Below are 24,582 nucleotides of genomic sequence, written 5' to 3' on the forward strand. Positions count from 1 at the left end.
CAATTCGCACCCACTGAGCATCGATAATGGCCTTTGAAGTGCACGTGAATTCCTCAGAGGCGCACGTAGTAGCATCGCGCAGTTGTTCACCCTGTCAGTCTCACGCCCTTATTAGGGATTCCCTAATTACTACAATACGCTTGAGACTCGCAATGAACTCATTCCTTGCTCGTTCAAAGACCCATGTTGCCTGATCTAGGCTTTACGAGCATATTCACAGTGATTTGACCCAGTTCCCAACACCCTATACATATCTCGTCAGAAAAGGGGTTATATATCACCAGCTGAGCCAGGCATGTGGACATTCGCCTAGACGACAGTAACACCAGCCTCACTCGACAAGGGCCAAGTCTATGTTTCCCCTCGATGAGATGCCGCTTGATGTGCCGAACAATCGCAACGCAGCGAGACTCATTCCTGCGGACATGATGACTCCGTTCTACATTGGAACACTTGTTCACCGGATGAGTACGTTGTGTCCCTTCAGTCGCCTAGTCGTTGGTCTGGCATCTGCATACCAGGTTTCAATTGGCACGACTCTCGGTTGCTTCAAGTTCTTGATGCCAAGGGACCTAGACTGGGATTGAATAGTGACACCCAGTCTGACCTGCAGGAAGCCGATTTAGCCTGTTCTATCAGAGTGCCTGACGTTTGCGGGGAAAGGCAGGCCATGAATTGCCGACATGAAACGAGCGACACCCATGCTCTTGACGTCCGCATGGGCGGATCGTGTGTTCCGTTATTGCCCTTTTCGCCCGAGGGCCTTTTCGCCCACGACTGGGATATAGACGTATATATAAGAAAGTGTGAAACTCGGTTCCCATGAGCGCTGCCTGGACGTATCATCCTCCAGTCCATCCAAAAGCAGAGTAGTCACGGACCTCCTGTCGCGATGAGGCTCAGTATCACCTATTTCCTGACGCTCCTCGGAGCGATCACTGCCCCCCTGGCTGAGGCCCGATCAGCAGGATGCGGTAAAAGCCCTCCCTCCAGCGGCATCAAGTCCACCACCGTCAACGGCAAAAACCGCCAGTACACGCTCCAGGTCCCAGCCAACTACAACCCAAACACAGAGTACAAGCTGGTCATTGCCTACCACTGGCTCAGTGGAAACATGGGCGCCGTCTTCAACGGTCAGTACTACGGCTTGCAGCCTCTCTCTGGCGGCACGACCATCTTTGTCGCACCGGACGGTCTGAATGCGGGATGGGCCAACACGGGAGGAGAGGACATTACCTTTACGGACAACATCTTGCAGACAGTGCAGGACAGCCTCTGCGTCGACGAATCCAACATCTTTGCGACTGGTTGGAGTTATGGTGGTGCCATGAGCTTCAGCGTGGCTTGCTCTCGACCCGGTAAGCCCACATGTCGCCCGTTCATAGAATGGGATGCTAATCAATGCTTGCTTAGACGTATTCAAGGCCGTTGCTGTGATTTCCGGTGCTCAACTCAGCGGTTGCAACGGCGGAACCACGCCAGTTCCTTACCTTGGCATCCACGGCACTGCCGACGATGTGCTCAACATTAGCCTCGGTCGTCAGCTGCGCGACAAGTACATTGGTCTGAACGGCTGCCAGAGCAAGAACGCGCCGGAGCCCAATTCCGGCTCTGGAACCCACATCCGCACTGACTACTCGTGCCGCGCTGGCTATCCTGTCACATGGATTGCGCACAGCGGCGGTCACGTCCCCGATCCCAAGGACAATGGGCAGTCGCAGAGCTGGGCGCCCGGCGAGATCTGGAAGTTCTTCACGCAGGATGGTCTCAAGGGCGACACGGGTGGTGGCGACCCCGGGACCACGACCACGTTGGTGACCAAGACGACGACGGCTGGGACTGGCCCTACCAGCGGGCCATGTGCGGCACGTTATGGACAGTGCGGTGGTCAAGGCTGGAGTGGACCGACGTGCTGCGAGTCTGGCTCGACGTGCAAGTTCAGCAATGACTGGTACTCTCAGTGCTTGTAGATTGTGGGTGGGTTGGATGACGCCCGTAGGATGGGGAAGACTGGGGGAGAATTCATGACCGAGTATAAAGGAAGTCCGAATCAAACGTACTATCCCGTCCTCCAACAGTGACAAGAGATAAGTGCTATGTCAACGAGGCTTAGACGTGCAGAAGTGCCTTCTGGATTCTGTACACTGTCCTTCTTCAAGCCCAAGCCTCCCAGTGGTACTGTTGATTGTGTAGACGAATGTCGCGCTCGCACATATCCACTCGGAGCTGCGCCACCGTAAGCTGCTTGTCTGTGACTTTGATGTCTCGGCCAGCCTGGTTGATCTGAGGCTGTATGAGATGCCTGGGCACCCTGGTCACTGTACGCCTGAGCTTGGATCCGCATGACGCCTGAGGTGAAGAGATATGGCTTTGCAGATGTTCTTGGTGATGGGATCCACCGTGATCTCGACACCGAGGTGCTCCCCGGCCTCGTTGATGTCTGGAATGATCTTGATGATGCTTGTTGCAATGCCGAGATCCGTCGCCTTATGGTTGAGGCTTGCCGCCGCCTCTGCCATACCAATCTCATATTGATCAGGAGGCCCTGAATCGCATTGTCCTGTTGCACACGGAGATTCGACAGCGCTTCTTCTGCTTGATGGCTAGAGGGACAGACCCACTGCTTTCAGCTCGTTGCACATGCCAAACGCCTTTCGAGCAGACACGAGAAGCGATAGCTGGGCATAGGCACTAACTCGTCGCTCAGCAGCTGAGAGATACTGACGCCCTTGGCGCTCGCTCGTACGAGCATGCCTGGGTCCAGGGGTGGCTCAAAGAGGGCAATGCTACGTACCAAGCCGTTGGTGTCTTGGTAAGTGCGGACCTTGAAGAGACTGCCGTCGATCAGACTCCGCAGAATACGAGTTCCGAAAGACTCTGCCATAACTGGCAAACAGTTCACATATCCCAGAAACGTGCTTGGAAGCGATTTTACGAAGGTGTTCTTCTGCAAATTCCAGTAAGAGCAGTTCAAGTTCAGGGAGCCAACAATGGAGAAGGTGGTCAGTGCCGCGTATTTCAGGGCACGGGAAGATATTGATAGTGTTCGATGGATCCGAGGCAGACTTCACCACCCTTATTTGTTGACTCTACATGAAACATTAATACTTGATGTGATCATAATTCCATTTCCAATGCTGAAGCATGCACCTGCCTGAAAACTGCTTCCTTGATTGTGGCTCTATAGCTCTCCTCATACTTTCCCCTCAATGCCAAGAAAAGGCACCGAATGGGTACCAGTACCTACATGTAAATATGGTACATGTACGCATGACCTCAGTTGGCGACAAGTACAATTGTTTGGAAGGGAACCCCCCGAAACGCATTGCCTTTTGGTGCCAAGTTCTCATCATAGGTCAAAGGTAAGAAGAACAGATACTACACGTATGGTCACCAACACTTGATGACGGACCATATGAGACGACAGAGAAAGGGCGCGGGGAGTGCTTGCTTGATATTTATACTCGTAGCGTCTTCATATTAACTCTGATAAGCTTAGTCCGTCCAGCAGGGTTCATGGTAGAGTGCTTGACGGGAAGAGGACAGATAAGGTATCACGAGGCACCGAAGCTTATTCACACGGCAATGCCAGGTACCTTACTGTGCCTCCCGTTTAATAGCGCAGCGGCAGAGTTTAATTGTGGGAAGTGTGAATCGCGCACAAAGTGGCTGCTTGATGCAAAGCACAATGCCGTAGCTACAAGTGTGAATATGCAGCAGAGGCTCATGATCGCGCACATGGCTCGTAACTTTTTCATGAGAGTCTCTTGATAAAGCCAATTCAGTGACTTAGCGAGACTGCATAAGTGATGCGATCGAGACTTTTTGCCCAAGTGACTAGGCTTGAAAGGGGCTTGAGTTTCGTGCCCGCTAGCAAAGCCACTTGCCCAAATTGCAAGCAAGCCTGTAGCTCAAATCAAGTCCGTCGCATAAGTCGTCGATTTCCGGAATAAGGCGCTCTTGAGCGCTGTTGAAGTAAAATGAGGCGTTGACAAATTCATTTAATCGGGGAGACCTGCGCTGTGCAAAAAAGGGGAGACATTGTTGACATTAGGGTTGCGGGTCTACGACGATTCGCCAAAGACATCCGCAGTTCCAAGCCCAACAGCGACGCAAGCAATTTGTTGGTGAAATGGCATGGAAGTGAGACAGCATGTATTCCTACTTAAAAGAAGCTTCTATCAGAGGGGGCAAAAAAACAAAAGAATCTGGTTGAGTAATGTCGCCCCGCCCGCACCTCACCCAGGTCTCACCCACGCAGCATACCTCCCTCATCTTTCATTAAACTCAACAGTCAATTGATACAGACTGCAAAAAGAAAACTGTTGCATCCTTAGAGTGCGCAAAAAGCAAAAGATTTGGACGAACAGGGAATTGAACCCTGGACCTCTTCCATGCTAAGGAAGAATCATACCACTAGACCATTCGCCCGATGCGGAAGTTAGAACCGCTGACTTGCTGGTCGAGAGGCAGATTATTGTGTATTATGAGGCTTTCTAATTTGTTAAACATTTGATTACCTCCTTAGTTGGTCTCCCCATACTCACTCGTCAACAATTTCAATCCACTTACTCATCAATACTCATCGCCCAAACTTTCCCATTGAGGCCGCCAACCTTCCCATTGCTTCTTTTGCCATGAATGAGTCCGATCCACATCATGTATCAAATGTATAGGAAACTAGTTGCGGACAGGGGGCAGAACATGTTCACATTAATCAAAATGGCACAATTTGTACAAACATCGTATTCACTTCTTTGCACTATAGGTCATCCAATCCACTAGGAAATTTCATTGACTAGGCATTACCGGCCAAATTGCTTCCAACCTATTGATACAATGGACTGGCCGATAGACTTAGTTGAGCTTAAGGCCCTCGTAAGCCTTGACGGCAGTGGCGATCGAATCGTCGAGGCTAGCAAACTCCGCTCGCAGATCAGCGGCGACAAGATCGGCGGTGTCTTCGAGAGCAAAAGCAAGAGTCTATCGAGCGCACGGTTTGTTAGTACAGGAGGAATGCTGACTTGTTCTTGCTGTGGACTTACCTCGATGGCGCCCTGGTCGTCTTTCAGGGCAGCGGTCACGGGCTGGCCGATCTCAGGAACCACGGAAAAGAGGCCAGCCTTGCCAATCATGACGTTCATGAGCTTCTGGTGGAGTTGGACAAAGTCCCGGGAGGCGTTGAGAATGACATGGGAATCCGCATCGCTGAAATGTTTCGTGCCCACATTATCCGCGAGGTTGCTACCGACAGTTGCGATGTCTTTGAGACCCTGGAGGACAGGCTGGTTCAATCAGGTCAGTAAGTTCAAATGTTTCCCCGCGCGGGATGCCGTGCTCATCCGTGAGCACTTACCGGGAGGTTGCCTGCGTTAACAGCGCTAAGGGGCCCATCTAGAAGCTAGATCTTCTCGGCGGGAGCCTGGAGGTTGAGGGTCATGGAGGTCATTTGGTTGATGCCCCTTTCCACAACCGCCACGGGAGCGCAAGAGGCGAGGGTGGCCATGCCGGCGACGAGGAGAGATGTGAAACGCATGTTGTTTGGACTGTGTTGTCGAGTGGGGTTGGCTGAGGTGTTGGGTATAGATGGTATTGCGGGAAGCGGAAGATGTGAGAAGATGGATGTGCCGGTGAGTCTGGTCTCGGAAAGCTCCTGTGGGAGAGCTGGATGATTGATGGTTCTTGTAGAAATCTCCTCACCACTGATTGCCTCTATCTTTCAACTGTCAGAGCCTTAGACGCCCTCGCCACGGCCCGCGTTGATGACACTACGGAGTCATTAGTGCGTCCCGCAGTTTGTCCTTTCTGACTCCTGAGGCTTTACCTACGTAACGTGGACCAAGCCACTGATCCATCCAGCATAGAAGCCAACCCTGTGATTGGGGCCTTTGCCATGCAAGTCTCAGCTAGCTGAGGCTAGCTAATGTGTACCGACCGTACGGCGTGCGTACGTAGATCGAGGGCGTGCTCTTGGCTTTGCTGATGCGTCGTGAAATAGTGATGCGCAGATGAGGCCGGCATTCGCATCGTGGTCAGGGCCCATGGCGCCGGGTGCCCGGGGTCCTGTCGGCAGCAAGGCCATCCGACGGTGTGGTTTCGGTCGGCTACCGCGAAGATCATCGTGGGGTTTGCCTTTCCAGGCCGCCTAGTTCATAGTGTCGGTACCATGCTGCAGATCTTCACTGCGGGACCACAGGTCCGCAGCTGAAGACATGAACCTCGGCGACCACTCTAGCATTGGGGGCTAATTGTGCCAGCGACAGTCGAAGGAGCCGCAATTCAGCCAGCGTCCAAGCAGTCGATAGGGATTCAATCACACCAATGCCGGTCGATATCCGAGAGATACGTATGATGTTCTCGCGCCCCAGGTTGGCTTGCCTACGGTACCTACATCAACCAGGCACGGCTGTGTGTAGACATCGCCATTGTGGTCCATTGGCGGCGGTTGAAATTGCGAATGTTAGCTGGCGTGATCTATCTGAGCGATCGACAAAGACGAGAGAGCCCCACCCGGCCAGTATGGTCCTGCGGTGTACCTCGCATCTCGACGGAGAGTCAATCAAGTCGATGATCGTGGGGTTGATGTGCTCAGGCCTCAGGGGAGGCTGTGATTAGTAACTCGATGAGGCACGACCGCGGACCAAAGAGAGACCGTGAAGGTGGAGCTACTTTAGTAGCTGCTTAGTACAGATCAGCGCTTCGATCATGCATTGAGTATGCAGCCTGCAAAATCTGCTAAGTCCGATGATGACATTGGAGATCCTCGGAAGTGAAGCTGCGCCGAAACGACTGAGATGCAGTGTATCGTAAGCGAATGTGGCAGTGGATAAGCGAGCACCAGGCAGCCATGCGTCCTCTGAGCTACACTGAATCGCCCAGCGTGGTGTTGTTGGTATGGGGGGGATTGATCGGCGTCGACTAGACTAACTTAGTGGCCTGTTTGTCGTGAGGAAGGGACATGATTCCAAAATAATGTTGTGGCCTGTCCATGATGTTGAGGCGTTTGCATACACGCGAGTCTGAAGACGCCCCAGGTCAAGTCCCAACAGCCGATATATTGTTGAGTCCCAAGTCCAATAAAACACTGCATGGCAGTAGGATTGTTTTCATCTGGCCCGAACTTACAGAAAGTCTCCCTTGCAGCATCAGTCCGGGTCTTCATCTCCAATGTCGTGACTCGTGAGTGCCTGACATGGGCAACGCCACGCTTTCCGGTGACTGCATTAGCCCATCTGTGTACAGCAGGGACAAAGGTCTCTGGGAGCTCCAATGGAGGCCTTTGCTTCGGAGTCCAACGGCTGTGGCAGCTAGGATCGCCAAGTGTCACCGCAACTCTGTTCGTCCTCCCGGGCCCTCAAGCAGCAGCCGGTGTGTCCTGCGGGCCAACTACTACCCTAAACTCCGGGATGACTGGCTTCATCTGCAAAGGTGAATAAAGTTCAAAGGGTATCATCGCGTCGCTAGTCTTCCATGTCTTCGTCCTCCTCCCCGGTACCATCCTCTCCCATTGCGTAGCCCTCCACAAACCCATCCGGATCACACATCTTCTGTAGGTTCAGACGGTGGTCGGCCACATATTGCCTCACGGCAGCCTTGTCGACCTTGACCCTCTTGACCTCCTTCGCCACCGCCCTTGCGTCCTCGTCTTCCGGCTCCTCCTCGACATCGTCGTCATCTTGTACCACGGGCTTGCCTGGTCCCACCCCGGCATCCTGCAAAAGGTCCATTTCGCGGAACATGTACAGACAGTCCTCTAGGCAGATGTAGGTGGCATCGCTACAGTCCTTAATGTCGACAATGACCCCTTCATCCAGGCTCAGCAACCACCTCGCAATCTCGCCCGCCCAAAAGCTCTTGTACCCCTTCTGGCCAAGATTCGAGATGGGTTTCTCTGGCCCGCCAATGACGCCCTGCCGTTTCGAGATCTCGTAGCTCGCGCTCATGAGGAGCCCGCCCAGTCCTTTGCGCTGCCACGGAGGAAAGACGAGGATACAGGCTAGATTGTTATTGTCCCACGACATCTTCTCCTTGGAGAAGAAGCCAACGATCTGGGGTACTGCCGAAGACGACTCATTCTGCCCAGATGGGCCAGCCGGAGGAGTGTAGACGAGGAGAAAATAGGTAAAGCCTGTTACATCGAAAAAGATGGACTTGTTGTCGAGCCACAATTTTGCGAATAGGCAGAGGTTCTGGCAAAAGAGCTGATGCAATCGGTCAGCTCATGCGTGTGTGCTTGCTTACAGCATGAAGGTCAAACTTACTCGGTCCTGGTCGCCATCCACCTCCCATATGCTCCATTCGCCCTCATTGTGAACCGTGTCGTCAGGCTGTACTTCCGATTTCCGAGATCGCGCAGCCTTGCCCTCTGTCTGCGCGGCCTTGCTCTTCTGCTTACGGCGCGGGTGCACGTATATCTTCTGCCCAGGGACGGACTCTCTCTTCTCGCAAACGCGCACATGTCCCCACCATGCGACCAGCTCTTTGGAGTACTTGAAGCAGCTAGGACAGACGTATAGCCTATCTAGCACGGGGTGTTGATCCCTATCCTTCTTAATATGACTCGATCGCCAATCTTCCGGGATAGCTGAGACGTCCCCCAGTAGTTCCTTGCCATAGTAGCTCGGATACCACGTGTCGAACACCAGATCGCCAAGCACGACCTTGTCAATGTTGCGATCGGCCCGTTGGGAGGGCTGGATGGGTTGTTCGGCAGGTCGCTGGCTCGATGCCATCTTGAGGGGACTCGAGGAGGTAGATGGGCCGTGCGGTCGTACGAGGGAGGTCATGTTGTGGCTTCGTGAGGACGGGACGTGGTATGTGATCTCGGGCGCCACCAGGTCTGACGTGGGCGCGGGCATTGTCGTCGCAGACACGGTCGTCAGGTGGCGACGCGCGCCGCTATCGTGGGTCTTGTACAGCTACGCGAAGCTCAATTACACTCAGACAATGACCTTGCCAAGTTTCCTCAAGTATGCACCTCGGTCTGGACAAAGGTATTGAGCTCGATGGTGCCCAGAAGTTGGGAGTGCAGCCAGCGCGTCGATGCGTCGCGGGGTCCTAGCCTTCGATCGTGTGGTAAAGTGTCCTTGGGAATCCGAGGGACTTTTTCTGAATCAAATATCGTCGCTATGTTCGCAGTACGCGCTTTCAAGATTAGAATGAGATTTAGAATTGAAAAGGAGCTGTTTGCATTGAGGATTTATAGGGCGAGACCTGTGTGAAGTCCAGACGCAGGTGGGCGGCGCGAGGTGGGATCAAAACGCCGTCGCGCCTCTCCAAGCTGGGTCGGGCCTAACCTCAACTTCCATCAACGCTGTCACCAAGTGATATTCAATCACTCCCGCTGAGACCAGAAGAGCAGCAGATATGATGATTGAGTGAGAAGATGGATCGAATGACAGGCCCGAACGACATGCACATCAGTAAGCCTCTCTACTGGCTGGCTTTACCATGGTCAAGGAGATCTTGTATCCCACAGCTATTCACAATCACTGCCACGCCGAAAGACAACAAAAAATCGTGGACATTGGTTCGTTCAACTATGATACTTACGATGATTTCAGGTTTGGTCCTGGCACAAACTGCCTACTTCTCCTCATCCATCCCACAGCCATGAACCAGCCTCAACGATGACCCTCAACAGACCGCTTCGACTTCAACACTACAGAAAGCAATGAAGCCGCGCAACCCATGGCACCATCAATCTCTCCGACGCAAAGTGCACACAGGGCCTACAGCGTGCTTCACCTTCTCCAAGGTACCATCACCCTCTTCCCACTCCTTCACCAACTTGGCGATCCCTCGTCGAGCCATACCCGCCTCCCGATTCCGATAGACGCTATCAATCTTGCGCACATCCTTGTCGTTGACGAGCCAACGCTTCTCCTCCTCCAAGAAGTCATTGTACGTGACACCCTCACCGTATCGAGCGCGTACGTTGCCGGCCAAGTGGTCTCGCAGAGCCTTCTCAGCTTCAATATGGTCCTTGGGCGGAGTAGGGTCCTGCGTCAGCGTCTGGTCGCGCGATGGTCTGAATGTAGGGACCTTGCGGTCCGGGTCCGGTAGTATGGACACTGCGTTCCAGAACAGCAGCGAGCGGCTGCCCATGACCACTTCATTGTGTGTTCTGACCTTGGCTGGTGAGATGGGTGCGTGGCCTAGATTGAGATACTCAAGCTTGGAGGTGCGGATCAGCTCGGCGATGGCGTCGACCGCTTCATCCGTGATGTAGTTGTACGCTTGGCCGAGATCCTCGGTGGTATACGCCTGTCCCAAGTCCAAGACTCGGAGGCTGGGGTGGCCACGGGCAGCCTGACACAAGGCAATGGCACCTTTGGTGCTGACGCCGACTGATTGTACGAGCAGACGGGTGAGCTGCGGTGCGTGAGGCAGAGCCTCTGCCAGTGCCTGGATGCCCTCGTCGCCAAGGGGGTTGGAGGACATGTAGAGGGATGTCAACCCACAAGCTGGGGACGCGAGGAACCGGCCGATGGCGGTGGCGGCCTTGGTGGATATACCGCTGCCGTTGAGGTAGATGTTTCGCAAGGGCAGTGGTGAGCCATCATCGGACTTGTGCGCAGCAAGCTGTGTGAACAGGTCTGCGACGCCCTGGTCACCCAGCTCCGTCTGGTCCAAGTCCAGCGTCCTCAGGTTCTTGGTGCCAATGACCAACTTGGCCAGGTGGCCTGCGCTTCCAGACCCGAGAGGATTGCGCTTCAGCCAAATGTTGGTCACGCTGTCAGACTTCACAAGCTCCTCAGCCAGTATGGCAAAGGCCTCTGTGTCAATGCAGTTGCCCGCCAGATACCACGTCTCTATCCTGTCTGGGTGGTCCCTGAGAAACTCGGCGATAGCATTAGCACCAGACGGTCCGATAACATTGTTCCCCAGCAGGAAATGCTTAATGAACGTGTTGTGCCGCAAAGAAGACATGAGAGACCAGATATGCTCGGGTCCCACGACCATCTTGCAGAGGTCCATGCGTCCATCATCGTACAGAACGCCCTTTTTGAACTCAAGAGCATGGATATTATAATACGGCTCCTCGAGAGCGTGGGCCTGGTCATCTTCAGGTACGTCGGCCGTGCCATTGCGACGCAGGTGTCCCAGGAAAGGCTTCAGATCCTCGCCTTGTGCGACTTCCACCGGCATGGGAATCGCCTTGACACCATCCAACGAGATTGGCTTCACAGCCGGATCCCAAGGCCCCTGCGCAGTGATGCGTGAAGACCACACAGGGGCTTGCACGCCAGGCGAGACACCACCGGACAAGCCATGCGTGGACCGACCGTTCTTCCTCGTAGCCGTCAGACGGTCAAACTCCCTCTGCAGAGCGGCCCAGCCCCGAAGTTTGACGCGTTCGGCTTCATAGCGAATGATCGCCGTCAGAGAGTCGGATTCGCTGGGCGACAGCAGCGCGGCAATCTCCTGGGCCAGGCTGGCGCGCGCGGAGCGTCGACGGGGGAGGGCGTAGAGCTCGTTGGGAACCCGGTGGGTCGAGAGGGGCAGGGCGACAATCTCATCAGGTGAATAGGCCTGGGAAGGGTTGAACTCGGGTAGCTCTGCGTAGAGAGTGTTCAGTGCGGCTCGGCATAGGGCCGCGAGGCGTATCGCCTCATCCGAGGGGCCGTTGGCCAGCGAGATGGTGGAGGTTTGGATCTGTGTTGCAGTCGCCATCATGGAATTTTTCTCTTGTCTTTTGGTCTTGCCCAAGTAACCGTGGACATTGGGGATCTCCTCTTATACGGTTGTGATCTTGACGAGTCCTGCGGCTCACAAGGCTGTATGCATGACTGGTCATGCAGCATGTCAGCGACAAGGGCGTACGATGTACAGGGCGTGAACCCACAATTACCACATCAGTCAGATCGACTGGCCATGTTTGTCAATTGATCTGCCTTGAGATGTGAGGCTGAACGAAAGGTGGAGGCCCCGATTGACAGTCAGACTGAGTGATTCACACTACATGTCGCCAGCAGGGCGTAAGCCGTACGCATGCCGCAAGACCTTCAACAGGGCTGCATCGAAACTTCCAGAAAAGAGAACGACTTGGTCGTGGACAGACTACCAAGGACTACGTACGACCAACAACCACTTCACCTCTTCTGCTGGCATGGTGTTGGTGCGCGAGTCACATTCAAGAATAGACCGGCATCGTGAAGCAATTAGTCGTTGGTACCACATCTATTCGCAATCCTTCCCTGCCACCCCAGAGAACCCGTGCCTAGCAAATGACCCGGACCCCAATGCAGCTCTTGGTTGTTTGATGTATTAACACAGGACCGTCTCCTCTAGCCGGTGAAGATGTACACAGCACATTACATGCCCTCAAAGTCACCACCCAGGTCGTCCTCGTCCAGATCGCCCTCCTGGATCTCCTTGGCCATCTCCCGCTCCCGCTCGCGCGCCTCCTGGGCATTCTTAAGTTCAAGGCGGTGCTGGTTCATGGGGAAGCGCATAGCCTGGGGGTGTTAGCAAGACGTCTTGATACATGTCTGGTCATTCTCACCTTCACACTCTCGTCGTGCAGCGCAAGACACGCCCTGATGCGGTCGTGGAAAGCCTCACCAGGCTCCCTCGTGGCGTACACGTCGCCCACTTCCTTGCTCTTCATGAAACCCTTCTCGCGATCCAGCGTAGCCTCAATCACGCCATCGCGAATGGCCTTGGCCACAATGTATTCCGCCGACTCTTCGCTGCCCAAGTGCAGGCGGATGCAAATGTCACGAAGCGAAATGCGAGAGTACGACAGCGACATCATGCGGATGCCCGTCTTGATGACGTTCTGGCGCAGGCGCAAGATGAGGCTGTACGTGCCGTCCCGGCGGAATGTGTCGGCGTGGTCGGCAAGGGTCGTCTCAAAGTTCTCAATGTCGCCCACACGCACAGCTTGCACGAGCAGGAAGTACGGGTGGAGCGCCTCCTCCATGGTCGCCTGACGGAAAGTCGAACGGTCGGGAATGTCACCCATCAACAGCTCCACAACGAGCAGCACCTTGGTGGCGGTCTGGGAGAAGCCCAGGGCGCAGTTGCTCCCGGGTGCCTTGCGCGTGGCGGCCGTCAGATGCTCGTGCGCCTCCGTGTATCGCAGCTGGATCGCCCGGATACGGCCGAGATAGTACAGGAAGCGAGCAACTTGGTTGTTGACGGCATTCTCAGGGAACTGGGTGTGCGACACCAACAAGTCGGCCTGGTTGATGTGCGATGTGAGAAGGTAATTGCGCAGCAACAGGACAATGACCGACGCCTGTGTGTCAATGTCCTTGCGCAGGACAGCCGTACGCAAGGCAGCAAGTAGTATAGGCCGCACTGCTACAATTGGTGACTCGGGCGAGGGGGGCAGGGGCGCCATGTGCTCGCAAAAGAGCTGGAAATAGAAGTAAACCTTGGCCGAGAGACTGTCGAGCGTGCGTCGGTTGAGCGACTGGATGCGATCGGTCAGCTGCTCCGAGAACCGTGCACCCTTCGCATACTGCTTTGAGTCGAAAAGATAGACCTGGATGAGGATGCCCAGGAAGATGTCCACCTCGGGGATAAGATCCTTGACCTCTTTCTTGGACCCGTTCTTGGTTGCGGGCTTTGCATCTCCATCAATCTCCATCTCGGACCCCGATGACTTGCCCAGCGGTGTATCTGCACGGTCGATGGCGGCAAGGAGGACCTTGGCACTCTTGGCGCTGGCAGCTGTCGCAGGGAAGCTGTCGGCGATGGCTTGGGCGATGATGTCGGGCGTCAGTCGCTTGCGGATGAGCGAGATGGAGCGGAGTGCGCGCAACGAGAAGCGTGGGTCGAAGAGAGCGACTGCACGGTCCAGTAGCGCAAAGTTGCTCTTGATGTCTGGGCGAGGTCAGTCAACTTCCAGCTGCCGGTTCATCCTGGGAAAAGCACGCACCAGTGACAGCCTGCACGGCTGGATCAACTTCCTCGACCTTGTCTTCTTCGCCGCCCATCTCGACGTCGCCATCGCCATCAGCGGCTTGTGCCTGCTTCTTCGAGGGAGGCACCACGACGGTCATCTCCTCGTCAGCATCTTTGCCGCCCTTCTTGCCCTTGCTGACGCCCTTGGCATCCTTGTCACTTTTGGGGGGTGCTTTGCCGGGCATCGCGGCGGCCTGTAATGGCGTAGATCTGTAGGCTGTCGAGGCTTATCACTTGGATGATGATTGATGATGATGATGACAAAAGTGTCAAGATCGCCGGGTAAACGCGTCCTCGAATTGGCACGTCGGTACTTTTGATGAAATCGGTAGCTTGATGAGGCGTGCGCGAAGCTTGAGACGTGCGATAATCGGCGTCGACAGTTGTGTTGACGTCGTTAGGCGGTTTCGGCGTCAAGGTGCAGTCGTTGTTTGAGCGTGGGAGAAGGTTCGAGCTTGGAGGACCAGCAAGCATTCGGTCAGTCAGGCGAGCTGAAGGGCAATAGTAGTGGTACTTGTTGTTACACACAGTTTAGGTGCGCGGTGGAGGTACCCGGGACCACTGTTATGCAGACTTGTGCTGGAGGATTTGTGCTGTGCACCGGGCGCGCTGTGGGGTTCTACGTCTACGTGCGGTGACGTTTTCCCAGTTCTGCCTTGAGCTGTTCAGCGGTTCCCAATCGGTACAAGTGGAATTACCGCGATATCAATAGCATCTCACAATATTACTACGCACGCACAAGATCTCACAGGCGAACGGAGACACTGGTTGAACCATATGACATTCATTGCAAAAGTCGGGTATGCGCAATGTGAGTGCACCAAACTCCAATCAACCGCCGTTTTGACCTTGCGCCTTGCAAAGGAAAGAATACTATGCCGTCCATGAACGCCGACCCTACGCAGTGTAAAACAATGTCCATTACTCCCCCTTTCCTGGCATGACCTTGGCTGCCTGGACAGCGCTCATCTTGTTGATCCAACCGGGCGCGGGCTGCACCTTGCGCACGGTTCGGAGCTCGTCAGAGGAGTAGCCGGGAACCCGGATGTTGTAGGTCCTCTCGAGCACAAGCTGAATGTCTCTAATCTCGAGAACTTTGGAGCCACGTTCCTTGGCATTGCGGCAGGCTGCATGGAGGACGTTATCCACAAATGAGTCGGCCATTGTGAGGACGCTCTGCTCGCTATTAGCATCATCGAAAAATCCAGGTATCTTCCACGAGCTTACCTCCTCAACCTCAGGCGTCAGGACATTGCTCTCCTGACCGTCCGAGACACCGCCACAGACCTGGCGCACAAGCTCGTCCAGCTTCTTCTTGCTGAGCACGCGATCCCCCTCCGCTTCGTTGTTGTACGCCGGGATCTTCTGAACCACAGGCTGGTGCATCGCAGGTCCCATGATCCCGCTGCCCTGGTTCATGGTCGGCCTGTTTCCCTTGACACCTCCGCCCACCACAACACCTTGAGGAACAGCCATGGCCTTCTCTGGTAGTTGCTTCGGGATGGGCATCTTGGAGTGCATTGTTCCTGGCACCTGTGGGGCATGTGGATGCGCATGAGCTTGCTGAGGCGGCTGCTGGGCTTGCTGGGCTTGGGGTTGCGATGCTTGCTGCTGTGGTGGTTGCTGCTGCTGCTGCTGCTGCTGCGGGGTGGCGCCGTTCTGTGGTGTGGCAGGAGTGCCTGCTTTCTGTGCTGTCTGCTGCGTCTGTTGCTGGCCCTGTGACTGCGACTGTGACTGCGCGGCAGCGTGCTCGTTGGCGAGCGTGTTCGCGTGTGAGTGACTGAGCCCTCGAGTTGGGTTGGGCGGCGGTCCGCCACCTGCAGCCTGTCCACGACCAGCCTGGGCTTGCTGTGGACGCGCAGCGGCAGCAGCTCCGTTGGCAGCACCGTTAGACTGCTCGGCTCGCTGCGCTTGGAGCTGGGCTTGTGCTTGCTGCGCAGCATTGGGCGTGCCACGGTTCTGCTGCGCAGGCATGCCTCCATTTGCAGGGGAAGGTCTGTTGCCGGCCGCCGCCGCCGCCGCGAGCTGAGGCGGCTGCTGAGCACCAGCTTGGCCATTCTCCTGTTGTTGAGTCGTGATGGCCTTGGCTTGGGCAGCCTGCTGCCCATCGGTGAACTGCTTTCTAAACGACCCAATCCAATTCTGAACTTCCTGTCGTCCAACCGCCATCTTCTGCCTCATCTGGGTCAGGTTTTTCTGATCATCTTCAGTCATGGTCCCTGCTTGTTGGCGTTGGGTCAACTGCAGCTCGGCCCTCTTGATACGTAGGTTATACATCTCAAGCATGGCGAGCTTGTGTCGGTATTGTTCTCTCTTGGGCTCAGTCCATCTTGCTATCTCCTCAGCAGACTTGCCTTGCAGCTCAGCCGGGAGTCGAAATTTGAGCGTGTCTACATGTTGGTTCATCTGTTCGCTCTGGGGTCGCATTGACGGTGCCTGTTGCTCCTGCTGTTGTTGCTGTGGGGCGCCTTGTCCCTGTGAGGGTTGAGCTGGCATCTGTCGGGGCGTGGCTCCTCCTTGCGCTTGTTGCTGAGGTTGAGGAGGTGGCGGAGAAGCCTGGGAGGGAGCTCTTTGAGGCGCTGAGGGTGGGCGTGGGATCGGAGTCTGTTGTTGCTGAGGCGCCTGCTGTTGGGGCTGACCCTGACCTTGTTGCAATCGTTGTTGCTGGGCTTGCGCCTGTGGTTGGCCTTGCTGCTGCTGGCCATTCTGGCTTTGATTCTGCTGCTGTTGCTGTTGCATGGCCTGGCGGTGCTGTGTCATATGCTGACGTTGGGCAACCTTGCTTCGAAGCATTTGACTGAACGCGTGAATCTTATCCGTTGCTGCCTTGTGTTCCGCGCTGCCTGGTGGCGTGCTCTTCACCTTGTTCCAGAGCCCTTCCAAGCCTGTGACATACTTGGCCTTTTCCTCCTCGGACAGAATGGCTAGGTTGCGAATATGCTGGGGCTGAATGAGCTGCATCTTCTGCTGTTGGTTTTGCCCTTGCTGTCCTTGCTGTTGTGCTTGGCCTTGGCCTTGACCTTGACCTTGACCCTGGCCCTGCACGGGCATCTGGCCCTGGCCTTGGTTCATGATGTTAGACTCGCGATGTGAGTCGGCGGTTGCGGTCGAAGAGGGTGGGCTCGGGTTGTGTACGTTGGTCGAATACAATCCGCAAAGTTCAGAGAGTGACCTCGGATGGTTGCGATAGGTGGCCTTGATGAATTCCGGTACCGCTGCTGCTGCGCGTGATGGCAGCACGATGCGTCGTTGCGACCATGCACGCGGATCGCGGCGGCTGCTGAGTAAGTTGAGGAAAATTGTGGATCAACCGTCGGCGAAACTGGAGAGCGGTAGTCGGAGCCAGGTTTATCCGGTCATCTCCCGTTGGGCACTTGCCGGAAGCCAAGATCCTTTCAAGTTGTGCACACAAGCTGTTCACACGTGCGTCTGAATTACACCACCAGGCAATCATTGAAATTCCCGTTCAGCTCGAATGCTTCTGATTATCCGCGATTCAAGTGTAAGATACGTACTCATCAACTAAGGCCCGGCCAAGTCTGCTCCAGCCAGCTGGGCATCAAGAATCAGGATCCTTCAATCATTGGCCGTCTGTGAGATGCCCACATGCGCGCATCCGATAGAGCAAATGAGGACAAATACTTGGTGAAGAGTCATCTGAGCTGCTGGGAATTATACAAAGCTGCTCATCAACATGATGCCCTATAATATTGCTCATAGTTGGCGGGCAGCTGGTCTGTTGACCTGAGTCACACTGTCGTTTGGAGATTGGCAGGGCCATCATTCGTCCTACGGACCTGGCCACGCGCAGATTTCGACGGCGATCCGGCTGGAGCCCATGGAAGTATTCTCTACAGTATTTTCGACATGCTTCCTGGTCGATCTCTGCAGCCCGCTATTGATGCCCAAACTACGGATAGGTACTTGACGCTGGGCACTGACAGGTGCCACAGCGAACCCCACGCGATAATAGGACCACAACAATGTAGGCCACGCAGTAGGTGGCTCGGAACGTTGGACGGTTAGGCTCATGCAGGCAAGTCGAGGTGTCGAGCAGGGCCGGCATGACGCCCAGCATGCTTTTCGGCTAGCACAGCGTACATGAGAGAGTGTCCTCATGATGTGTATTAAAACAGGCGGACCGCCAGTTGTCCTGGACGGTGAAGCTTGAAACACCACAAGCTGGTTGTCTGATGCAAGTCCATCCAATCTGTCTTTAACAAGTCAGCACAGCAGGCATTCTCATTTCCGCATCGGTTTCATCGTTGCCGGAGCAGACTGTGTACTATTAATCATTCATCTCACTGATCAGGTACCGACGGGGTACGTACTTTTGGGCAAAGCGCGCAAGATACACCGCCAGTCGTCGAGGTACCCACGAGTCCCACGACACTCATCAACTGCCTGCGCACGACTCACATTGACAACAACAAGAAGCCGCACAGCAGACAGCTTGGTCCAGCGACACGGCAACTACGTGTTGGGAACTTTGTGTGTCGTTTTGTCAGCTTGATCGATCCGATAGATCGGCAAGGCGGGCGAGCAGCGATTGGATTGACTGATTGATTGAGCGTTGATCGATGAGAAACAGCAGCAGCTGAAGACGGCGTTGCACCCTCTGCCATCCTAGTCTAGCCTGCCCATCGCAGCAGCGAGACAGGCATCTCCTTGCATCTCTTGCGGCCAGGACCGGGATAATTACGGCTTTGCTGCAAGTACGTAGCACAGCGCTGAGCGATTGAAGTCACGTCAGCTTTCCACTGGCGCCTCAGATTCTGGAGTTGTCATCTCTCACCACTCGCCTCACCTTTGCTTCCTTGCTCTCGTCAGCGGGATCTGAAGCGGCGGCGTTCATTCTGGCCAGCGTCCGATTCCAGGGTATCACTCCAAGGACTCGAGACGGCTACCTACCTACGTGCTGTTCATCAGAACTTCAGCCACGCACGGCCACTGTCCGCGCGAACGAACCCACCCAGCGACGTGCCCGACGAGCAGCGACCCCTCACGATCATTTTTATGCTCTATTCTATGATGACCCCAATAAGCACGCAGAGACGCACATTGACCACTCCTGGCTGGAGTTTCCATACCCGGACCTCGGTGCCCTGACCCAATTTCCTCAGAATCATTCACCAAGGACACAATCAGCCGGATCAGCAGCATCATTCAAGTAAAACAGGCGAGCGAACGAGAGAGCGAGCCATCGTCGACTGCAGCTCCAGCTCCCTCCAGTCCCAGTCCGGCCGACCGACGACTGACTGACCCACCGCTCGAGCTGCCTGCATATTCAACAGCAGTAAGCAAAAAACCACGTCTGGCTGCAGCGCTGCTGCATCCTGCGATGCTCTGTTGGCGATAAAGAGGTAGACACGTTATTTACGGCTCTGGCTTACTGCCGATAGCAGCAGCAGCGCCGCCACCACTACCTACTACCACCGCCACCACAATCACCAGCAGTCTGGTATCAGCAGTGTCTAATTGCCTCGACTAATTAGTACTGTACTTACAGTACCTTGTCAACCAAACGTTGGACCTGGTACATTGTACCTGTACCTTCAATTGCCTTGCATAAGGCTCACACGTCGATTTTTCCCTTGTGACCCCGTGGGCCACGATACGTACCAGCAGCCTCTTCTGCCTTTTTTCTTCCCTCCTTCAATCATCGCAATCCCGGTGTCGCATATTTATCGTCGGCGCCATCTCACCTGGAGCTGGGTGTCTCACTCTGGACACACACTTCCTATCGCTCACACACGACCATCCCTGGCCGTCTCTACCCCACACGCGCCACCATTACCCATCGCTCCCGTCTAGGCTCCGGCTCTTCTCTTGCGGTCCTTAGATCGGCTTTAGGAAGCGAGATCCATTCGAGCATTCATTCAATCCGGTAGAGCGTCGCTGTACAACGACAGCACAACAGGCTCGTGTCGCACCCACAAACAGCCCCGTCACACCAAAAGCCCGCACATTCTGAGGCACAAACACCAAGCCAGACAGAATTTTTTCCTTTTTCGTCAGACGTCGACTGGTTCACGGTCATTACGATGCCACGGAGCAGACGCCTCCGCCGGCGGCCGTCGACGCCGAACCTCCAGCAGGCCGGGAGCTTCCACACCGCCGATCCTGCATCACCACCCGAGACGCCCACCAGATTTTCCCCATTCTCCCGCAAAAGCAGCCTCAAACCGCGACACCAGCCGCCTTTTGCCGCGTTGGCCGACGATCCCCATATTCGGCCTGTAGGCGACGGGCACCAATTCAGCTACAGGCCGTCAATAGGGCCGGCGCAACTCAGTCCTCGGGACTCGTCTTCAGATTCGTCGCAGGCTATAGATAGCTCGGATGAAGAGGTGGAGGACGACGAGGAAGATGAGGAAGACGAGGATGAACAAGACAGTTTGGGGCAAAACATGCCAATGGAACTCAATCGCTCAAGATATGAGATCTTCTTGAGGAAACAAAGTCAATCGGATTCTGAAGAGGAGGAATCCGATGAAGATGAGGAGGACGATGAGGACCAACGAGACGACGATGACCCAAGTGCCATGGATCCGACGAAGCAGACTGCATCAGCAAAGACATCTGCCGTGGTCTGGGACATACAAGTGGTCGAAGACATGGACCCGATGGACCCAGGCAGCCCTGCGCTCGAGGTACTCTTTCCTTATGAAATCGAGGCTTCGCGAGCCGGAACGCCCTCAATACAAAGGGATCCGCCAGATATCGGCCGGCCGCCTCCGTCGAGACTCAACCGCACAACAGCCGTGGCATCGCCGTCTTCCTCTGACGAGGACTCGGAGGAGGACTCGGATGACTTGAACTCGGACGACGACGATGCATGCACGGCGGATCTCGATCCCGAGCGCGCTGCCTTTGAGCGCCACCAGGAGCATATGCGTCGCCTCCGTCGGGTGAGCATGTCCAGCAGCGTCGGCAAACGCACGCACAGCGAGTTGTCGGACGACAGCGACGACGAATTCCTCGACGTCAACGACGTCGGCTCCAGCGCTCGCCGCTTCCGGAAACGCCTGCACCGCAGCAGTCTCCTCTTCCACGACCCGCCGCAGAAGATTGTCGAGCTGGAGGAGCCCAACTCGAGTGAAGACGAATGGGTCATCCGCGCCAAGGCGGGCCGGAAGTTGGCGCAGGAGCTGCCGTACTTCTGGGAGATGGAGGTCTCGGAGGTGGAGTCGAGCTACGACTTTACGTTCACGGTGGAGGACAAGACGACAAAACGATGATGATGATGATGATCACGACGATGATAATGACGTTATGGGAAGGAAGGAAGGAAGGAAGGACAAACAAACAAAAAATTGGCGAGAGATTGCATAGACGGAGTGTGCGTGCGAGGCCCTGGGGGAATCTGGCATTCGCATGGCCCGCCGCTCCATTTTTCACTTGGGTTCTTCTACGGATAGAGACAGAGGGATCTGTACGCGCGATGATTGAGGGCATTTGCATAGCATAGCGTGTACGACTCTGGCATTATGATAGATGGGGATATATGAGCATCTACGGGATGATTTTGGAGCAATGGCTTTTTCCGTTTCTCAAAGTGGGACTAGTCCACTCATATATGCCACCGGCGATAGTGACATGGTGATGATTTCTAAGCATCGACAAACCCCATTACACATCCCACCGGAGTCAACCAAACGACGCTTTCAAGCACCTTGCCACATCCTTTTTTTCACTCTCAAAACTCAACAGCTAAATGAATTCGCTCTTCAGGTCTTTCAAAATGCCCTCAACCACGCCCGCATCCCTCAAGATCAACATCATCTCAGACACTGTCTGCCCCTTCTGCTACCTCGGCTATGCGCGTCTCCTACAAGCGCTCAAGACACTCGACTCGCCGGCGGCCAGCATCTCATGGCAAGCATACCACCTGAACCCACATGCCTCCACCCAGTCGGAGCCTGCTATGGATATCCTCGTCCGCAAATTTGGCGATGAGAACAGAGTCAGAATGGTGCAGGACCGCATCAAGACCATGGGACAGGAGCTGGGTCTGAATTTCTCCTTCGAGGGTCGAATGGGCCACACAAGGGACTCGCATCGCGTCATCCAGCTCGCGAAACAGAAGAACGTCGAGAATGAGGTGATGAGCGAGATTATGAAGATGTATTTTGAGGAGGGTGGCGACATCACCTCGGCAGAGGATCTCACCCGCGCCGCTGTCCAGGGCGGACTCGACAAGGAGGAGACCCGGACGTGGTTGTCGGAAGGCAAAGGCGCGGCCGAGGTCGATCGGGAGGTGGAGGATGCCTATGAGCGTGGCGTACGCGGTGTGCCGCACTTTGTGATCAACGACAAGTGGGAGATCAACGGCGCGCAGGACCTGTCTGTCTTTGTCGATACCCTGAAGAAGGCGCAGTCGTCGTAGAGAAACGAAGTCATTTTTTTTCTTCAAATGCTCATTAAACCGCCGAGATCCTTCTCCATGGTTTTCAGTCGCCGTTGCAGCTCCCTTTTCTTGCCCTCCAGCTCCCGCGCTTCTTCTTCCTCTCGTCGCAGATCGTCCTCGGTCCACACATCATTATCAGCCCCTTGTTCTTCTTCTTCGTCGTCATCCATCCAGTCATGTTTGTACTCTGCCAGCTGCGCTGCCTGTTCTGCTACCCTGCCCTCGTAGTAGCCCAGTGTGCCCTTGCCAGCTCTGTACCGTCCGCGCAGCTCGTTAATGCGGTCTCGCGCGCCAGGCATTTCGTAGACGCTGCATAGCTTCTCAGCACCTTTGAGGAGAACCTCCACATCGACCTCGCTCTTGCCCCGTTGCAGGCTCTCTGTCATTTCACCACCCAGGACGGCGGCCACGGCGGTGTGCTTCCTCCTGTTCGCATTGGGGGGTCCGGTGGTGACTTCGCCCTGCGCCACATTGAACACCGTACGACGACGCTTGCTACTAGGTTCATCGTCTGTCTTGGCTTTGGGAAGGCTTGTGGGCGGCGGAGGTGGAGGTGGCACCGAGAAGAGTGCTCGTTCGTGGGACTCTGTGTCGCGGATGAGGGAAGTGATGTCGTGTGAGGAGAGTAGAGCGGCGGTGAAGATCTTGGGGGGTGGGAACCTAGACAAATCAGAGAAGTGGCCAGGTCAAGCTAGATGATACGCACGGGAGACTGTCGATGCCCTGGCAGCAAACAGACATTTGGTCGAGATGCGAGCCGAGGACCGACATCTTGGCTGGACGCGTCACGCGCAACGTTGAGAGCGGAAACGAAACAGTGTCTTCAGTGAAGGTTCAGAAACCAGCAATTCTGGCGGAAAGTATTGGCGGGACACTAAAGTCTGTCGTACGAATCGTACGTAGTAGAGAATGGGATTCTCAAAGAGAACAAACCGCGTCGGCGAGCTGCGCCCCCCCCCCCCCCGCGATGTTTTGGGCTGGGCTACGCAACGTGGGGTCGCACGGTGTGAACCGTCTCACTCCAGTCGATGAAGATATTAGAGGCGCATCCACTACTTGACTACCTGTAGGCATGTGAGGCAGAAGAAGGTTTAATTATTTTCAGGGTATCTCATCGTCTATCGTACGCAGTCATAAATGGTATTGTAGTTCTCCAGGTCAGTCAGATCATTTGGAACGGCCAGGCCGACCAGCCTTCCTGTCGCTGTATCGAGGACGATAGCAGTCACCCTCACGCGCACGTCTTGACACATATGGCTTTCCGTCCCCATCTGCACCGAAAGGGACCTCTTCAGCGTCCTCGCCAAGCGCCTCTTTGCGTGAGACTTCTTCGGGTGCGTGTCGAGCATACTGCACGACCGCGTCCCACTCATCAAGTCGCTGATATGGGCTTCTGAGCCACGAACGCAGCTCATGCAGAAAGAGCTTCGCATGCTGACGGCCCAGATACTCGCCAATCATTTTCTCAGCCTCGCCAGCCCAGCCCATCATGTCGACTGTCTTGAGGATCGCAATGATGTACTCGAGTAAGAATTCGGCATTCTGCGCCCGCCGTCGCGCCATGTTTGCCCTCGCCGCTCTGCATATGCTTCTTGAAGGCTGCTGCAAGGTGAACACATGCAACTCGCGGCGGATAAACATGCGCGCGCGGGAAACGAGAGACGGGTCGCGAAGGAAATCTTGCGGCGTCAATTCACGATATCCCGTACGACGGGTCGAGCCTATGTGCTTTGAGTACATGGCATGGCGGTAGACTGCTTGACGTTGCTCAATCTGCTGTCGCTCGAGGTTCGTCGTGATCGCGATGGCCTCTGCTGGCACGTCGTGGTCAGGTGCTGCATTCTGGCTTTCGCGTCCGAGATGATCACTGGGGACGACCTCGCCTGTCCGCTCGCAAATTAGACTTAGAACCTTCGTGCGGCATAGCCAGCAGTGCCCCAAGAGGTTAATCCCCTTCAGCACGCATTCCCAGCATCCCAATCTGTGACCACATGGCTGCACGGTACAGGGATCGACCACCTCATCCCGCAGACATATAACGCATCCCTCGCTCTTCGTTTCGGGCTTTTCGTAACTGTAGACTGCGGCGGCAAGGGCTCGTGACTTCCAGTTTTGATCGTCGTCCTCGTGGTTCATGTCTGTTGATGAATAATGATGGACAAGTTCTGCGCCCAGTCGCGATTTAGAGGTTCTGCCCGCCAAGGCGGCCTTAGCGCATGACGTATGGTGGGGCCTCAGCCATGCTTAACGGGCAG

General features: G+C 55.2%; 10 protein-coding genes and 1 non-coding gene across 11 annotated transcripts; 3 read left to right on the forward strand and 8 right to left on the reverse strand.

Annotated features, from left to right (window-relative positions):
* Positions 1-892: 892 nt before the first annotated feature.
* Positions 893-1,970, forward strand: F5Z01DRAFT_628081 (Alpha/Beta hydrolase protein; the record flags this gene model as incomplete). The annotated part of the gene is made up of 2 exons (XM_046261574.1): positions 893-1,358; positions 1,414-1,970. The coding sequence occupies 2 exons, from the start codon at positions 893-895 to the stop codon at positions 1,968-1,970; spliced, it is 1,023 nt and encodes a 340-aa protein (XP_046115048.1).
* A 2,389-nt stretch (positions 1,971-4,359) lies between these two features.
* F5Z01DRAFT_t90 lies at positions 4,360-4,431 on the reverse strand. The gene has a single exon. It is a non-coding gene; the product is annotated as a tRNA-Ala (tRNA).
* Positions 4,432-4,857: 426 nt separating this feature from the next.
* F5Z01DRAFT_639528 (uncharacterized protein) lies at positions 4,858-5,536 on the reverse strand (the record flags this gene model as incomplete). The annotated part of the gene is made up of 4 exons (XM_046262447.1): positions 4,858-4,983; positions 5,046-5,285; positions 5,357-5,401; positions 5,474-5,536. 4 exons carry the CDS (start codon positions 5,534-5,536, stop codon positions 4,858-4,860), a joined length of 474 nt encoding a protein of 157 aa, XP_046115049.1.
* A 1,924-nt stretch (positions 5,537-7,460) lies between these two features.
* Positions 7,461-9,308, reverse strand: F5Z01DRAFT_683421 (acyl-CoA N-acyltransferase; the record flags this gene model as incomplete). Its single annotated transcript, XM_046265847.1, has 3 exons — positions 7,461-8,201; positions 8,262-8,898; positions 9,262-9,308. The coding sequence occupies 3 exons, from the start codon at positions 9,306-9,308 to the stop codon at positions 7,461-7,463; spliced, it is 1,425 nt and encodes a 474-aa protein (XP_046115050.1).
* A 391-nt stretch (positions 9,309-9,699) lies between these two features.
* Positions 9,700-11,676, reverse strand: F5Z01DRAFT_677124 (uncharacterized protein; the record flags this gene model as incomplete). The annotated part of the gene is made up of 1 exon (XM_046265327.1): positions 9,700-11,676. The coding sequence occupies one exon, from the start codon at positions 11,674-11,676 to the stop codon at positions 9,700-9,702; it is 1,977 nt and encodes a 658-aa protein (XP_046115051.1).
* A 619-nt stretch (positions 11,677-12,295) lies between these two features.
* F5Z01DRAFT_294643 (26S proteasome non-ATPase regulatory subunit 3) lies at positions 12,296-14,383 on the reverse strand. Its single transcript, XM_046258835.1, has 3 exons — positions 13,892-14,383; positions 12,509-13,836; positions 12,296-12,461 (listed from the first exon to the last, which is right to left on the reverse strand). The coding sequence occupies exons 1-3, from the start codon at positions 14,100-14,102 to the stop codon at positions 12,318-12,320; spliced, it is 1,683 nt and encodes a 560-aa protein (XP_046115052.1). The 5' UTR covers positions 14,103-14,383; the 3' UTR covers positions 12,296-12,317.
* A 52-nt stretch (positions 14,384-14,435) lies between these two features.
* Positions 14,436-17,332, reverse strand: F5Z01DRAFT_664061 (transcription initiation factor TFIID subunit A-domain-containing protein). Its single transcript, XM_046264072.1, has 2 exons — positions 15,145-17,332; positions 14,436-15,093 (listed from the first exon to the last, which is right to left on the reverse strand). The coding sequence occupies exons 1-2, from the start codon at positions 16,987-16,989 to the stop codon at positions 14,839-14,841; spliced, it is 2,100 nt and encodes a 699-aa protein (XP_046115053.1). The 5' UTR covers positions 16,990-17,332; the 3' UTR covers positions 14,436-14,838.
* Positions 17,333-19,961: 2,629 nt separating this feature from the next.
* On the forward strand, positions 19,962-21,158 carry F5Z01DRAFT_677127 (uncharacterized protein; the record flags this gene model as incomplete). The annotated part of the gene is made up of 1 exon (XM_046265328.1): positions 19,962-21,158. The coding sequence occupies one exon, from the start codon at positions 19,962-19,964 to the stop codon at positions 21,156-21,158; it is 1,197 nt and encodes a 398-aa protein (XP_046115054.1).
* Positions 21,159-21,661: 503 nt separating this feature from the next.
* Positions 21,662-22,306, forward strand: F5Z01DRAFT_628171 (thioredoxin-like protein; the record flags this gene model as incomplete). The annotated part of the gene is made up of 1 exon (XM_046261579.1): positions 21,662-22,306. One exon carries the CDS (start codon positions 21,662-21,664, stop codon positions 22,304-22,306), a length of 645 nt encoding a protein of 214 aa, XP_046115055.1.
* An 11-nt stretch (positions 22,307-22,317) lies between these two features.
* On the reverse strand, positions 22,318-23,350 carry F5Z01DRAFT_294341 (DASH complex subunit Spc34). The gene is made up of 2 exons (XM_046258834.1): positions 23,034-23,350; positions 22,318-22,987 (listed from the first exon to the last, which is right to left on the reverse strand). Exons 1-2 carry the CDS (start codon positions 23,096-23,098, stop codon positions 22,330-22,332), a joined length of 723 nt encoding a protein of 240 aa, XP_046115056.1. The 5' UTR covers positions 23,099-23,350; the 3' UTR covers positions 22,318-22,329.
* Positions 23,351-23,382: 32 nt separating this feature from the next.
* Positions 23,383-24,575, reverse strand: F5Z01DRAFT_664066 (uncharacterized protein). Its single transcript, XM_046264073.1, has one exon. It carries the CDS (start codon positions 24,461-24,463, stop codon positions 23,495-23,497), a length of 969 nt encoding a protein of 322 aa, XP_046115057.1. The 5' UTR covers positions 24,464-24,575; the 3' UTR covers positions 23,383-23,494.
* Between the last annotated feature and the right edge of the window lie 7 nt (positions 24,576-24,582).

This window comes from Emericellopsis atlantica, assembly GCF_019669845.1.
Source record: "Emericellopsis atlantica unplaced genomic scaffold F5Z01scaffold_29, whole genome shotgun sequence".
Taxonomy (NCBI): domain Eukaryota; kingdom Fungi; phylum Ascomycota; class Sordariomycetes; order Hypocreales; family Bionectriaceae; genus Emericellopsis; species Emericellopsis atlantica.

What these genes read in the sequence shown, in the direction of transcription:
- F5Z01DRAFT_294643 (XM_046258835.1), bottom strand. Translation starts at nt 14,102, where the DNA reads ATGCCCGGCAAAGCACCCCCCAAAAGTGACAAGGATGCCAAGGGCGTC. An exon ending in AGCCGTGCAGGCTGTCACTG is followed by an intron (nt 13,837 to 13,891) that starts GTGCGTGCTTTT and finishes GACCTCGCCCAG; the next exon opens with ACATCAAGAGCAACTTTGCG. An exon ending in TGCACGACGAGAGTGTGAAG is followed by an intron (nt 12,462 to 12,508) that starts GTGAGAATGACC and finishes TAACACCCCCAG; the next exon opens with GCTATGCGCTTCCCCATGAA.
- F5Z01DRAFT_294341 (XM_046258834.1), bottom strand. Translation starts at nt 23,098, where the DNA reads ATGTCGGTCCTCGGCTCGCATCTCGACCAAATGTCTGTTTGCTGCCAG. An exon ending in CAGGGCATCGACAGTCTCCC is followed by an intron (nt 22,988 to 23,033) that starts GTGCGTATCATC and finishes TGATTTGTCTAG; the next exon opens with GTTCCCACCCCCCAAGATCT.
- F5Z01DRAFT_664066 (XM_046264073.1), bottom strand. Translation starts at nt 24,463, where the DNA reads ATGAACCACGAGGACGACGATCAAAACTGGAAGTCACGAGCCCTTGCC.
- F5Z01DRAFT_664061 (XM_046264072.1), bottom strand. Translation starts at nt 16,989, where the DNA reads ATGAACCAAGGCCAGGGCCAGATGCCCGTGCAGGGCCAGGGTCAAGGT. An exon ending in TGACGCCTGAGGTTGAGGAG is followed by an intron (nt 15,094 to 15,144) that starts GTAAGCTCGTGG and finishes AATAGCGAGCAG; the next exon opens with AGCGTCCTCACAATGGCCGA.